At 33.2% G+C, this 15,366-nt stretch overlaps 1 protein-coding gene across 1 annotated transcript in view; it reads right to left on the reverse strand.

The window, feature by feature from the left end:
- Positions 1 to 15,366, reverse strand: part of RNGTT (RNA guanylyltransferase and 5'-phosphatase) — a 337,641-nt gene that overhangs the window by 298,426 nt on the left and 23,849 nt on the right. The window contains exons 6-8 of the mRNA XM_027856106.1: positions 14,378 to 14,618; positions 1,932 to 2,041; positions 662 to 763 (exon numbers count right to left, since the gene is read on the reverse strand). Of these exons, the coding sequence (XP_027711907.1) occupies positions 662 to 763; positions 1,932 to 2,041; positions 14,378 to 14,618 (453 nt within the window). The remainder of the gene's footprint in view (positions 1 to 661; positions 764 to 1,931; positions 2,042 to 14,377; positions 14,619 to 15,366) is intronic.

Below are 15,366 nucleotides of genomic sequence, written 5' to 3' on the forward strand. Positions count from 1 at the left end.
TCTAATTCACATAGAAAAACTGACTAAAAATGAACAATATAAAAAACACAAAATGAGTAAAGAATAGTAGAAGAAGAGGCATTACGTTCCATTGGAGCCAATCTTTAGCAGTGAGGACAAAATAACACTCTTCAGAGAATATTTATATGAGGAGATACAACCTTGCAAAGGATTAAAAGTGGTAAAAAGGAAGAAAAAAAGAGCCACCATTCAAGAAAGGTGATTATTTTTTGGATAATAAAACTGACAACACATGACTTAACCTTTAATCATACTCAGTAATTATTGATTAAAGTTAAATTAACCTTAACAGGAAATTATTTAACTTTTAGGTATGTTGGAAAATTATTATCTAAAATTAAACAGAAAGCCTTAAACACAGTAAAAATGTAGTTAAGTACAGAAGATTAACAAAATTAACATGTAGGATTATACTAAACTGATGAATACTGCAAACAAAAAATTTTGAAGGCATGATTGCATAATGCCAGAATAAATTATCATAACAGAAATTAAATATTTTCAAGAGACCTGAAACACGTTTCTGGTGTATAAAGGCAAAAATTCACACTCTCAAGGGTGCAAACTTTCCCGAACAACAACGTAATTTTCTTTGAGCATTAGGGTGATTTGTATAAACTATTTTAGAAGCCAAACTTACCGAGTACCATCTGCTTTCCAGCTTACTTTATATGGATTCTGCTCAAGCAATTTAATATTTTGCTTGTCCATGGAAACAGGCTGTGCTCCAGGGAATCCAGACCTAAAAGAAGAAAAAAATATTATTATTTTATGGCAGGTATCAGTACAAAACAATGGATTTCTTAGATCAACCTTGCATGAGTCCCTTCCTTCTCAATGTCTTAACTCTACTATGAGAATAACATGACAAGAGTTTATCATATTTAGGATTTCAGAGTACAAATTACCAAGAGTTCCAAACTGGTGTTTCCAAAATTAAAGGAGTAATTATAAAAAACTAAAATTTGAGGATGAAATACTAAAATAGGTTTGTTTATGAGTCTTCTACTTTAAAAAAAATTCAAATACTGGCTTACATTAGAAATAATAATGAATTTTATTCCAGATCCCATATGTTTATATCACATTTAGCCAATCTGACAAAATCAACTGGTTTTGAAAGTCTCTATTCAAAAGATACCCAGAAGTAGTGAAACAGGAATACTGAAAGTCAAGATAAAGGTGTACTAGCCAAGACTGTACACAGTATAAAAACCAATGCTATTTATTGTTATCATTTTCATCTTTTAGTTACAATTATTTTTAGTTAATCTATTTGACTTCTACAAGGCAATGACAAGAGGTCTTAAGATAAACTCAGGAACCATGTGCTTAACTTAAGTTTTAACAAAGAGCAAATCCACTTCACCAATAACAATTACTACTACAATTATCTGTCACTGACAGTAGTGAAATACAGAAATGGGTTCTGATTCTCTTTTCAGATGTAATCAATTTAAACCTAGGATAATTTTAAAGGTAGGTGGCTGGGACATACTTGAATATGACAATCCCAGATGTCTGACTATATAGAAGGATATATGTCCATTAATTCCCCTCTTCCCATGCAAGAAAATGATGAATCTGGCTCTTCCAGTTGCCCAACACAATAGGATTGGAAAAGGAAATAAACTATTAGTACTAAGCACTGAGCTACAATTAACTTCTTTGATTTTGCCCTGTGGGTGATGAAATTTTGCTTTAGTTGCCAGGTTATTCTTTTCATTTTGCCTAAGAGGCAAACTTTGGATATCAAATAATACGATAACATTCTCATTTAATTTATTTTTAATTGCTCTAAATAAAAATGTAAACATCAACTGTAAAAAAAAAAAAAAAATTATTCCAATGCTTCCACTAATAAGTGCTGCAGAAATAAGAAGGGTGAAATACTTTAAAATGTCCATTACCCTTCCCAGCCACAGAAATGATGACACTTTTGCTGTATCTCTCCTAACTTTGGTTGAGTTGTTACTTGGGTTACACCTTTAACTGTCACACCTTCCAAGAAAATGGCACCCTTTAATTAAAAGAGAAAAAAAATTATTAAAATTTAAAACATAGATTCATAAGACAATAAAAGACTGATAGGTAATTTTGTCCAAATTTTAACCACTCCCCTGGACCTGATCTGGATTGCTCTACTTTTTTCTTTAGAATTATATTTTCATATCCTTTAACTCTTACATGTGAACTATAAAGAATATGTGTATTCTTATTTTTGTTTTGTACTTTTCTATAAATACAGCTAGGTGATTAGTAGAAAGAATGAATCCCTTTGAAATGGCTACTTGTATTTGAATTTGTACTATTCAAAGTTATGATTATGTAAAATATAGTAACTGGTTCCAGCCCAATGAAAATATGTAGCTTGAAATCAAATAATTTAATTTGAACTCAAACAATGTGATCACTTCTGTGGATTATTTGGCCATAATCGGGACCTGGCTGTATTCAAAGTACTCTTGGAGCACTGTAATACATATTTGTAGAGTAGAACAGGGCCAATGGCACGTTAAGTAGTTAAGCCAACATCATTTGACGTTAACAGCAGAGAAATCAGAACTAGACTCTTGGTCCTCTAAACATTTTTAAGCAGTTTATCAACTAAGAAGTGAATAAAATGTTAATATATTCCATACCAAGAGTATCTTGGACATGTCATGATAATAAGGTAGACAGAGAATCCTCCAATATCATACAAATACTGAATGTTCCTGGAATCTAGTTACTGAAAGGAAAGTCCATGTTTATGCTGCAGTTAAGCTACTGTAATCCAATAAGCAATCTGGCATTAGTTAAAAAAAAAAATCTATGAAACAAAACTAGCTTTAAATGTAATCAGGGAAATAAAAATGGAAGTTCATAAGAGCAATAATCAACCTCTTTGCAATGCTGACATCATTATCAATGCTTTGGCAAATTAAGAAATTGAGATGAAAATATACTCATAAATACTATCTACATACCTCCCCTCCCAAAGGCTAACAGAAGGAGTCCTCTCTGTATGCTTTGGCCATCACTCCCTAATTCTCAATCACTGTTTATACAAACTAGACCCTCTCAACTCCTTTGCGTAAAATAAAATACGTGTACTTTAGAGAGCTCATGAGAGAAAAGATCAAAGGAGTACCATAGCAAAAAGAAAAAGCCGTCTCCCTTATAACTTCATATTGATGTTGTTACCTTTGACAAATAAGATGAAGTTGCATCTTTTTTTAACATATATTTTATTATAATTTACTTATACATGTACAGATATTCAAATATTTAAACAAAAACACAATTAAGAAAATAAATACACATGAAAGATAAAACCAAAAAAAGAAATTTTAAATGATTACACTGAAGTTTATAAACTTCTGGTGTTTACTGATTCTTCAGATTATCTCAAAAGATATGTACATAAGGTTTAACTCACATCTTTCTATATTTCATTATCCTTTTTTTGTTCCTCTAGTATTCATATAATCTGTATTTTTTACTGTTATTGATATATATTCAAATATTTAAAATCACAATTAAGAAAATAAATATACATGAAAGATAAAATAAACCAAAAAAGAAACTTTAAATGATTACACTGGGGTTTATAAACTTCTGACATTTACTGATTCTTTAGACTATCTCAAAAGATGTGTATATGTTTTTATTCACATCTTTCTTGATTTCATTATCCTTTTTTTATTCCTCTAGTATTCATAATGTATTTTTTTTTTTACTGTTACTGATGCATTTTAACCACTTAGTTGCAATGTGTATATTGTTCTTTTGGTTCTGCTTTTCTTCATTCTTTATTATTTCATGTGTCTTCATGTAGTTTCCTGAATTTTTTAAATTCATCATATCTTATGTAGTACAATTAGTATTCCATTATATTACTTTTCTATACATTCTCCAACTTTAAAAATACCTAGTTTATTTCTCTATTTTCGCCTGACCAGTGAATAATCAGGGCATTCCAAATTGGACATCAGTTATCATTTGATAAATGATGTTTTTTCTTCTTAGGCACTTCTAAGATCTCATTATCAATGAAGTTCTGAAATTTAATGACAATCTTTTGGGTACACTGAATCTAGATGGGCTGACCTCTAACAGCACCCAGTGAATTTTATCAATCTATAGACAGTCCTTTGATATTACTAGTTCCAAAAAAATTTAAGTGATTTCCTGAAAAATGATTAGAAATGATCTTTTCATTTTTTAGGGAATTCAAAGATCATTAGATTACCTCTCCCATGTCTTCTACATGAAGTCTTTCCTGGTCCACCTACCCTCCCCTAACTCTAACATCTGTTAACAGTTTTCCCCTCTCTAAGTTTATCTGGTTTGTACTTCGTGTGTTTCTTGTATGTGTCTATATACGTGAATGTTGTTTTACCCATTAGAATGTTAACTCTTTGAGGGCAGAGAATAGTTTGTTTTTGTGTTTACATCTCCTGCACTTAAACATAGCAGCTTGGCACATGTTAGGTGTTTAATAAGTGTCTGTTAATTTATTTCTTCTAGTCTTTGCTTATATACTTTTCAAGGCATTTTTTCAAGTGAATTTCCCCTTGATACTTTTTTTTGGCTTCTTCTACTGATCAGACGTTCAGCCTCAGAATGTTGTCACTTATTCCATTTCTTAATTCAAACCTTCCTTCAAATTGATTTTTGTTACCAATTAATTTTGCAGCATTTTTCCTGATAGGGCTTTCTTTGTTGATACCAGGTCCTCCCTCATTTGCCTAATTTTTTTGTATCGAATGTCATGTGTTTTGTATTATATCTAGCTTCTTTTCTTGGGCCACTATTGAGATTAATCTGTTATTTTTCCCTGCTATGTTTTCAAGGTCTACATGCAGGGTATAACAGAAAGTCAAGACTTTTCAAACATGATAACTACTTCTAGCCACTACTGGTGATTCTTGAAAGAACAAATGAGAAGAAATCTGGAAAGAACCACTAAAGAACTATAAAGTTCTGGGAAGGAAACTGCAGGATTTAGGAACACAGATGGTATTCTCTTCACTGATGCCAATTAAAGGGGACATTAGAAGTGAACAGTTGGCTAAAAAGATGGTGTTGAAGACCAGAATTTGACTTTTTGAACTATAGCCTAAGAAAAAACAAATTAAGGGCTTTTGGTCAAGGATTATGTATAGCCAATAAAGGCTAGAAAAAATACGTTTGGGGACTGACTGATCTAATCAAGAGGGTATTGTAAAGTAAAAAAAAAAAAAGGAATAGGAAGAAAAAAAGTCCAGACACAAATACTAAACTATATATCAGACAGCTAGAGCTATGACACAGGAAGAAAAACAGGAGTAGAATACTCAGTAATCCACAAGGAGCAATAAAAGAGATAGAAATGATTCAATGTGTTCATATATATCTACAACAATACATGGATTATGGTTAATAAACAGTGAACTATGTAAAGTGTCTACAAAGGCTTAAATCCTTAACTGAACTAGAGATTTTAATGTGAAATGGTAAATATCATGACTGGAATAAAGAAATGGAGGGCACAGCTAACTCAAAGTAATAGAAGAGGTAGAATAACATACATCAAGAAACTAACCTATCTGAAAATCCACAAACCTAAGGGAAAAGATATGATGATGGGCATTTAGACTGGGATCAAAGGAGGCAAAAATAGAATATAGTGTTAAAAATACGCTACAAGCCACCAAGCCAGGTAAAAAAACTCAATGAGTTACCAATACCATACACAAATCTGGCAAAGAAGATATAGTTCTGAAAGAGGCATCAACTCTCTGAACAGCTGCTATAAGTCTCTACTTAAAAGAAAAGAAAGAGAACAGGGAATATTATTGACTTTGATTTCTCAGAGGATCAAAGTAACATGGGGTATAGCTATTCTGCACTTGATTCTAATCACTAATGAAGAACTAGCTCTTGAAGTAAAAATGACAAGAACCTTGCTGGGCCATAGCCATGCCTTCTTAATCTATATCTGATAAGGAAGTAAAGATTATATACAGTATAATGCACTAAACTTAAAGAAGATAAGTTCAGAAAAAAAGGAGTTAGGATGCAATGGCCTTTATTCCCCAAATAACAAATATCAAAAGATATGAACAAGCAATTCACCAAGAAAGAAATCCAAGTTATTAACAACTGTAAGAAAAAAAATCATACTAATCACTGATAAAGAAATGCAAAGTAATACAACTCTGAGGCTCTACCTCACAACCAACAGAACAGCAAAGATGAAAAAAATGAAAATAACAGATGTTGGAGGGACTGCAAGAAAGAATGTATATTGATGCAATGTTGGTGGAGTTCTAAATTAGCACAGCCACTCTGGAAAGTAGTTTGGAACTAGGCCCCAAAAAGTTGCCAAACTGTGCAGGCTTTTTGAATCTTCAATTCCAAGATCAAAGAAAGAGGAAAAGGAGCCATATGTACAAAATTTGTATCAGCAATTTTTGTAGCAAAGAACAAAAAACTAAGGGAGTACTCATCAACTTGCAAAAGGGTTGAAGAAATTACAGTATATGAATATAATGAATAGATAGAGTCAGAGAAACCTGAAAAGGCTTGTATGAGCTGATTCAGAGCAAAGGGAACTCAAACCAGAACAATTTATACAGCAATATTATAAAGATAAACAACTTTGAAAGACTTAACATCCTGGAGGGGTGCGGCAGGGGGGTGGAGCTCTGACCCCACAGACAGTAAGGGGATCGAAAAGGTCAAAAGGAAATTGCAGGGGTCTCTTTGCTAGTACTGAGGCAGGACTCTGTTGCTTAGCCCATACTTGTATGGGTCGCAGTCCTGAGTGACAGTCCTGGGGCAAGGAGGAGCACTAGCATAACAGAGCTTGTGGCAGCAGTGGAGAGGGGGACACTCTTCACAGTTCTAGGGCAGAAAAGAGTGCTTGTGGTCACTCACAGACCAGGGGAGGAGTAAACTTAGATCATACCAGCTTAGAAGAACTAAAAACTTACAGGTCTCTAGAAGCATCTCTGGAAATAGCTACACAACAACCTGAAACTTGAGACAGTGAACCCTCTACCCTGGAAGCAGAGCCCTAACTTAACAAAGAGTTAAAAAGTCAAGTAACAGGCTGGAAAAATGAACAAACAATGGGAAAAAAAAAACTATGGCTATAGAAACTTACATTGGTGACGAGGAAGATCAAAACACACACTCAGAAGAAGACAACAAAGTCAAAGCTCCTACTTCCAAAGCCTCCAAGAAAAATATGAATTGGTCTCAGGTCATGGAAGAGCCCGAAAAGGATTTTGCAAATCAATTAAGAGAGGAAGAGGAAAAATTTGGAAGACAAATGAGAGTGACGCAAGAAAAACTAGTCAACAAGCTTGCTAAAGGAGACCCAAAAAATACTGAAGAAAATAACTCCTTAAAAAATAGACTAGACCAAATGGCTAAAAGAGGTCCAAAAAGCCAATGAGGAGAAGAATGCCTTAATAAGCAGAATTGGCCAAATGGAAAAGGAGGTCCAAAAGCTCACTGAAGAAAATAATTCCTTAAAAATTAGAATGGAGCAAATTAAAGCTAATGACTTTATGAGAAATCAAGAAATTATAAAATAAAACCAAAAGAATGAAAAAATAGAAGACAATGTGAAATACTTCATTGGAAAAAAAAATGACCTGGAAAATAGATGCAGGAGAGATAATTTGAAAATTATTGAACTATCTGTAAGCCATGATCAAAAAAAGAGCCTAGACATCATCTTTCAAGAAATTATCAAGGAAAACTGCCCTGATATTCTAGAACCAGTGGGTAAAACAGAAATTGAAAGAATCCACTAATCACTTCTCAAAATGAAAACTCCCAGGAATATTATAGCCAAATTCCAGAGTTCCCAAGTCAAGGAGAAAATATTGCAAGCAGCCAGAAAGAAACAATTCAAGTATGGTGGAGCCACAATCAGAATAACACAAGATTTAGCAGCTTCTACATTAAAAGGGAGTAGAAGGCTTAGAATATGATATTCCAGAGGGTAAAGGAGCTAGGATTACAACAAAGAATTACCTACCCAGATCTAAGACATCTCCAAAGGCCTCAAGATGGAAAATGCTATCGACATCCAAAGAAAGAACTATGGCGTTTGAAGGAAGATCAAAGTATAGTATTTGCTATTTTTTTTTCTTCTGCTGTGTTTTATTTCCTCTTTCTGGTGGTTCCTCCTATTGGTTCTAATTCTTACCTACAACGTCACTAATGTGAAAATATGTTAAATAAGAATATATATGTATAGCCTATATCAGATTGCGCACCATCTTGGGGAGAAAAATTTAAAACTCAAAAGCTTATGGAAGTGACTGATTCTTGATAATTCAAAATAAATTAATTAAAAATTTAAAAAAAGAATCACCTACCCAGCAAAACTGAGTATAATCCATAAAGGGAAAAAATGGACATTCAATGAGATAAAGGAATTTCATGCATTCTTGAGAAAAGACCAGAGCTAAATAGAAAATTTGACTTTCAAATACAAGACTCAAGAAAAGCAGGAAAACGTAAACAAGAAAGAGAAATCACAAGGGTCTTATTAAAGTTAAACTGTTTCCACTCCTACATGGAAAGATGATATTTGTAACTCATAAGACCTTTCTCATTATTAGGGTAATTATAAGGACTATATATAGACAGAAGGCACAAGTGTGAGTTGAATATGAAGGGATGATATCTAAGAAATAAAATTAAGGAATGAGAGAGAGAGGACTGTACTAAGAGAAAGAGATAGGTAGAATGGGGTAAATTATCTCACATAAAAGAGGCAAAGAAAAGCTTTTACAGTGAAGGGGGAAAGGGGTGAGGTGAGAGGGAGTGAGTGAGCTTTATTCTCATCAGAACTGGCTCAAAGAGGGAATAACATACACACTCAATTGGGTATAGAAATCTATCTTACCCTACAGGAAAGTAGGAGAGAAGGGAATAAGAGAAGGGGGGAGGTGATAGAAGGGAGGGCAAACTGGGGGAGAGGGTAGGCAGAAGTCTTGCACAACATGACTATAATGGATTTGGAACTCAAAGTTTTAAAAATGAATTTTAAAATCATTTTTACATGTAACTGCAGAAAAAAAAATACTAAAATTAAAAAATATTTTACAAATTCAGCTTGCAGAGAGGCATGGATAGTTATCTCTAGAAATCTTGCCCACTCCTCTCCAAGAGAGACTTTGATTCCTGCCTGGAGGAGAACAGGAGATTGGACCCATCAGGCTGGCTGTTCTGCTTTCTCAGATAGTAGATACCAGGCTAAATTAATCACTTACATGGTGGGTGATTAATAAATGCTTGTTGAATTGAATTGAACCCTGTGAGGTTGGTAGTACAAGCACCATTGTCCTCATTTTACAGATGAGGAAAACTCAAGTTTCAACAAGGTCGAATGACTTGCCTGCAGCCTCTTGGCTGTCTGGAATAGTATTTGAACATCACCCACCCACCCACACACATAGATCAAATACTTATTTTTATTTTTAGCTTCAAATTGCTTCCCTGGTTACCATGCCTTAAAGAAGAAAGCACACCACTCATATCAAAAGGCATTATTGCTTCCCAATCTGACCCTAGGGGAAATTCCTCAAAGTCTATCTAACAAAGCAAATATTCCCAATTAGCTCTGGGGATTCAGGACCAGAGACAAAGTCAAAGACCAGAGTGATGATGTAATAAGGAGGGTAAAGAATATCTTACCAATTTAAGAATTAACAAACTAAGATCTCTTTAACAGAGTCACAAAAATAACCATACTCTTTGACTGATTGAATAATATCAGCATTGACAGTATACCTTAATGTTGCAATTACACAGAAAAAAAAGATTTGTTCAAATATACATACATAAGCACAAGCATTATTTATAAGTATAAGGAACTGGAAACAATCTAAATGTCCAACAGTTGACGAGTAGCTGAATAAACTACCCTATATCAACCTAATAAAGAAAGTTATACCATTAAAAATGATTTTTACAAAAAAAGGAATGTGAAACCCTATAAAGTAATTCAAGCAAAGAAAGCAGTACCCAGTACACAATGATTACAATATAAGGCCATAAAAGAATAAAGTAATTAGATGTTATAACTATACTGTACATAAAAATTCATTTTAAGCAAAAGTAGCTGCAAATGTATGTTTTTTTGTTTGCTATTTTTTTTACTTCATTTTTGCTATTTTTATTGCTTTTCAAGAGGATGATAAATTACTTTTATAAATAAGGTTTTTCTTCAAAAGTTCTGTCACCAAGTTTCCAATTCAATTTTGTTTTCTTCTCCCATGTTTCTCAATGTCTTTCATCTTTTGTAAAAGAGTCAACCTATGCTTGACCTAGAGCTACTCAGCTTCAAGAAATCCAAATTCATGTTTATATTACTGGTTCTCACCAAATGCAAAACTTAACTTCTGGATAAATAATCCATCTGAAAATGGAATATCTAATTTTTTTAGAGACACTATTTTTGTATCTATTCTAAATATCACTAAAATAAGAGTAGGACCCAAATTACAACAGAACTTGACATTGTATTTGAGAGGAAGTGTGGCACAAAAGAAGTATTAGATCTTGTAATCATAAGACCAGAGTTCAAATTCTACCTCAAACATTCTGAGAGTAACCTTGTGTTGCTTATTTAACCTCACAAAGCCCAAATTCCCTTATTTTAAGATCATAGGATCATAGATTTAGAGTTGGAAGTGATCTAAGAAGCCATCTACCAATTCCTTCATTTTATGGGTGAGGAACCAGGTCCAAGAGAAATCAAACAACTTGCTTAAGGTCATACTGATAATAAGTAGCAAAGCCAGAATTTGAAACCAGGTCTTTATACTCCAAATAGGAAAAAGGGTGGATAATAATACCTAGTCAGAGAAACAGATTAGATAAGCAAGAACCTACAACAATTTAACATAATACCCTAATAAGTTCAATAAACCCAGGAATAGGAACTACTTCCTAATTCTGCAAGAATTACGAGGAAAACTGAAGGTATTTTGCAGAATTTAGGATTGGACCAACATCTTATACTACATACAACAATAAGTTCTAAATGGATACATGACCTAAAACTAAAAGGTCATTTTCTTTTTTTAAATTATGGAATGGGGAATAGCAAGAAACACCTTTCATAACTACGGCCAGGAAATTTCCTAAGGAAGCATGGAATAAGAGAACTTGTAAAGGATAAGATGTTTTTATTATAAATAATTTAAAAGTCTTGTACAAACAAAATCATTCCAGGTACATAATATGATAAACTGTTGAGTAAGGAGAAAAAAATCTTTGCATCAAATATCTCTGATTTTCAAGATATAAAAAGAGAATTGAGCCAAAGGATGTGGAGTTTTCCAAAAAAAAGAAAACTGTAAATTATCAAAATCTAACCAAACTATTCATAATAAAAGAAAAGCAAATTTTTAAACCTCTGATATTTCACCTCAAATCCAGGAAGCTGATAATGACAATACAAGACAGAAACAGTCAAAATCAAAGGAGCCATGGAAAAACAACCTCATTAACTGAGATTAAATTAAATATTGAAAGAGTTATGAAATGGTCCAGTCATTCTAGGGAAAAAAACCAGAATTCTTTGAGAAAAGTTACTATTCATCTCTTTTGACCTAATCCCTCTATCCTATACCCAAGAAGGTCAAATACAAAGAAAAGCTCCACAAATACAGAAAACATTCATAGAAGCACCTTTTATGGGAGCAAAAAACTGAAAGCACAAGATACTCATCTATCAACTGGGGAATAAATTAGCAAACTCTGGTATATTAATATAATGGAATATTATTGCATTGAGAGAATAAGGAATTGGGAGAATATAGATTTGTTTGAAATGATGCAAAGCAGGCAAATCAAGAACAGAATCCACTACATTACAAAAATAAGCAAATATTGTCATAATTTGTAACCAAGTACATGATGATGATAAGAATAAGTATCATCTTTTGATTTTAAGCACATTCTCAAAATGATACCTTTTCCTCATTTTTAACAATGAAAAAGAAAACTTAACCCTGCTCTGGATGATGAAAGATTTCTGTGAAGACATCAGTGGAAGGTAATAATATTTTCCTTGGGTACTATCTCCATCTCGTGGGCTTTTAGAATATTGCCATTAGAGATATATTTTTTTTTTAAAGTATAAATAAACTTAGGATAATGGAATTACAGATTATTACAGATAATAGAATTACAGCATTCTAGTTGGCAGAGGATTTAGAAATTCCTTTTCCAAAGCTAAAAGAGTAAAGAAAGTCATTTATTCCAACAGAAAATAGCAATAACAACTTTTTAAAAAAAAAAAAAAACAAGTTATCTTCATTGCTAAAATTATTTTTATGTTTACCACACTGGAGCTCTTTTATAATATTGTTATAAAGGGATATGGATAACATGGAATGTAGACTACTCATTTTTATCATGCTTTTAAGGCATACACTACAATCCCTATTTTAGGGAAAATATGACTTGGTCAATCATATGTGTAATTCCAAGGAAAGATAAGCATATTAAAATGGGATTCTCCTATAATAATAAAATCACTGTAATTCAAAACCATTTTAAATTCTCAGTTAGCTTCCAGTTATAACTAAATTTAAAGTTAATGGTCTTAGAATAGTTTCTAAAAAGACAACAGGCAAGAATCAAAAAAGCTATTTGGTATAACTATAAAAACTATTCTTATCACATTACTAAGCAAGTTATTACTAACTGATCCCCCACTTTTATCACCCCCACTAATTAATTTCATTATTATCTTAATATATCTAATAATCCACCCTGACTATATCAATATCAACAAGAAAACACATGCATATATATATACAATATATACATACACATAAATAATATAATCAGCAATTTTCCCATCTCAACAGCACTGAAATGTAGCACTTCTTACTTTTTTTGGGTGCTTTTTAATGGGAAGTTAATGTTTGAGTCCAGCAGGGAGAACTATTAAAGACAGGGAAAAAAATCACACCAGTATTGCTAGATGTACAGGGTTAAAAAAATTTTTAAAAACCACTATATTAGTAAAGTCATCTACTAATTAAAACAATTATTTTTAACTATACAGATAAGCAGGGGATCAAGGGATAGGAAATGCAAAGATTAAGGTTTCAAGGTGAATGGGAAAACCTAAAGGAACATAAATAAAGACATTTTATTGATACAGATGACCTCTGACTTATTTTTGTTGTTGTTGTTCAGTTGTTTCAGTCATATCTGACTCTTTGTGACCCCATTTAGCTTTTCAGTTTATTTTACAGATGAGGAAACTGAGGCAAACAAGGTTAAATGACTTGCCCAGGGTCACAAAGGTAGTAAATATCTGAGGCCAGATTGAACTCAGGTCTTCCTTGACTCCAGACCTAGTGCTCTATTCACTGCACCACCGAGTTGCCCTTAAATTTTATACTTATGTTGTTCAGTCATGTCCAACTCTTCATGACCCCTTAAACCAAGTGTAGCACTTTATCCACTACACCGCCTAGCTGCCTTCAGTCTCATCACTGCTTTCTTAATGTGATTCTCCTTGGGTGGTAGTTGCTGCTAACGCCGAAGATTTGTAGGTTATTAGGGAGCAACTACAAGAGGGAGTGGTAAAAGACCATCCATAGAAAATGATAATACACAGAAATCATTGTCCACTTTTCTCCATGGATCTAATTAATAACACCCTGAAGGAAGTGTTACCTTAGAACTCAAAATTTTTCCCTAGTCTATGAGAGACAGAGAGATACAATGGATTAGAGAGCTGACCTTGGAGTCAAGAAGATCTGGGTCATTTAACCTCTCAGTGGTCCAGACAACCCTCTAAGACTAGGTTATACAGCAGGTATCAATATGCATTGGTGGAGAGGGACTTTCTTCTCTAGAAATTCTCTATACTGAGAAAACCACAAGTCCAGTACAAAAATTTAACTATGAGTACGCAGAAAAGTATTAATGAAATTATGTTACGTTACTTTACACCAGATATCTAAGAATTAATTTTTTTTTAAATCAAAGATTAAAGTCAAAATGAATTAACACTACTAAAATTCACTCCCATTGCAAAAGATTTCTGAATAAGATAAGAGGTTGGATTATTTCTAAAGTCCCTTTCAAAGCTACCTACTTCCAGTAGGGGCCACTTTCAATCATGAAACTTGTGTATCTAGCAATATTCTCTGAAATTCTATGAGGCAGAAAGAACAAAGACTAGACAAGTGAAATTACAGCCGTACCTGACTACTCTCTATGAACTCACCATTAGTTTCAAAGAAACCTATCAATTTACCATTTTCTCAACTCCTAAGAAAGTTGTAGGGAATAAAAAGCAAAAAGTAACCAAAATATTTCTAGAAAACATTACCAATTTTAAACGTTCTTTTCTCCTTTTGACAAAGGAAGTACTTGATCCAGGTTCAGATTCTTTTTTTCCATCCTCTTCCTCATCTTCTTCTTCTTCTTCCTCAAAACACCATTCTGGCAATAAAGGTGGGGGAGGTGCTTCTTCTACATCACCATAACGTCGAAAAAGTTCTTTCAAATAATCACCCTTATAGATTCCTGGTGGTCTGGCTTGGGCAAAGGTAGCAACTGCTGCTTCAATACTAAAAGAAAATATGAAGCCAAATTGTTTCTAGGAAATGATTCCCTAAAATTTCTAATATATAAACTTTAGGAAGTACAAGGGGGAAAAAAAAGGCAAGATTAGTTATTTCTTCAAAATAACCCTTCATTGAATTACAAATTGTTCCTAAATGATCTCTCTCTAGCAACAATAATTTAGTATTATCAATAATACACTTTTATTATGTATCTAAGTGCAAGGCATTGTTCAGAATTCTAGGTATACAAAGATATGGCACAGGCACTGCTCTAATGAGGAAGAAGAATAAATGTATAAACAAAAATAATTCCAACAAGAGTAAGATAAGTGAAAAGGAGAGATCCTGGAAAAGTTCCATAACAAATTCAAGGGTATGGAGATCATTTTAACCTGGTAGGTAAGGCATTTTTAAAATGTTTGAAACTCCTTGATATGGTCTCACTATCAGCACATTTGTGGCAATTAGCTTACTCCTCTTACTCTTACAGCAAGTGAGACCCTTACCCCAACAGCTTCTGGGAATAGTACTTTAGCAATCCTATCCAGCATAAGTCTGAAACTAATTAAGCTAAATGATAAATAAATGATATCAACTCAACTACTGATTCTATAGAAAGAGGAAAGAAAAGAACCCCGTTTACCTGAGCAGAGCAGAGGACAGGGGAGTGGAGCAAAGTATCTTAAATGGTATATTTACATCAAAGTCCATTCCACTGTGGTTTACACAGTGCCCTGATTCCTTGAAGTTG

Source organism: Vombatus ursinus, unplaced genomic scaffold, assembly GCF_900497805.2.
Source record: "Vombatus ursinus unplaced genomic scaffold, bare-nosed wombat genome assembly UNPS02000582.1, whole genome shotgun sequence".
Lineage (NCBI taxonomy): Eukaryota > Metazoa > Chordata > Mammalia > Diprotodontia > Vombatidae > Vombatus > Vombatus ursinus.